The 348-nt window shown below is 45.1% G+C and overlaps 1 protein-coding gene across 1 annotated transcript in view; it reads right to left on the reverse strand.

Moving 5' to 3' along the window:
- The window catches only part of LOC103807955 (major centromere autoantigen B-like), a gene marked incomplete at both ends in the record, with an annotated part of 1,227 nt that extends 1,083 nt beyond the window's left edge, over positions 1-144 (reverse strand). The window contains one exon of the mRNA XM_009080708.1: positions 12-144. Coding sequence (XP_009078956.1) covers positions 12-144 — 133 coding nt within the window. The remainder of the gene's footprint in view (positions 1-11) is intronic.
- Positions 145-348: the final 204 nt, after the last annotated feature.

Below are 348 nucleotides of genomic sequence, written 5' to 3' on the forward strand. Positions count from 1 at the left end.
TTCCTTCTGACCAACTTCCTGATCTTCTGGAGCAACTTCCTGTTCCTCCTGACTCATTTCCTGTTGATTTTTGAGCACTTCCTGTAGGTTTTTGAGCACTTCCGGTTTCTCCTGACTAACTTCCTGTCCCTCCTGATTAACTTCCTGTTGATTTTTGAGCACTTCCTGGTGCTTTTTGACCACTTCCTGTTCCTCCCACCCTACTTCCGGTTTCGCCCGACCAACTTCCTGCTCCTCCTAACCAACTTCTTGTTAATTTTTGACCACTTCCGGTTGCTTTTTGACCACTTCCTGTTACTTTTTAACCACTTCCGGTTGCTGTTTGACCACTTCCTGTTACTTTTTAAC

Source organism: Acanthisitta chloris, unplaced genomic scaffold (assembly GCF_000695815.1).
Source record: "Acanthisitta chloris isolate BGI_N310 unplaced genomic scaffold, ASM69581v1 scaffold14308, whole genome shotgun sequence".
In the NCBI taxonomy this organism is placed as follows: Eukaryota; Metazoa; Chordata; class Aves; order Passeriformes; family Acanthisittidae; genus Acanthisitta; species Acanthisitta chloris.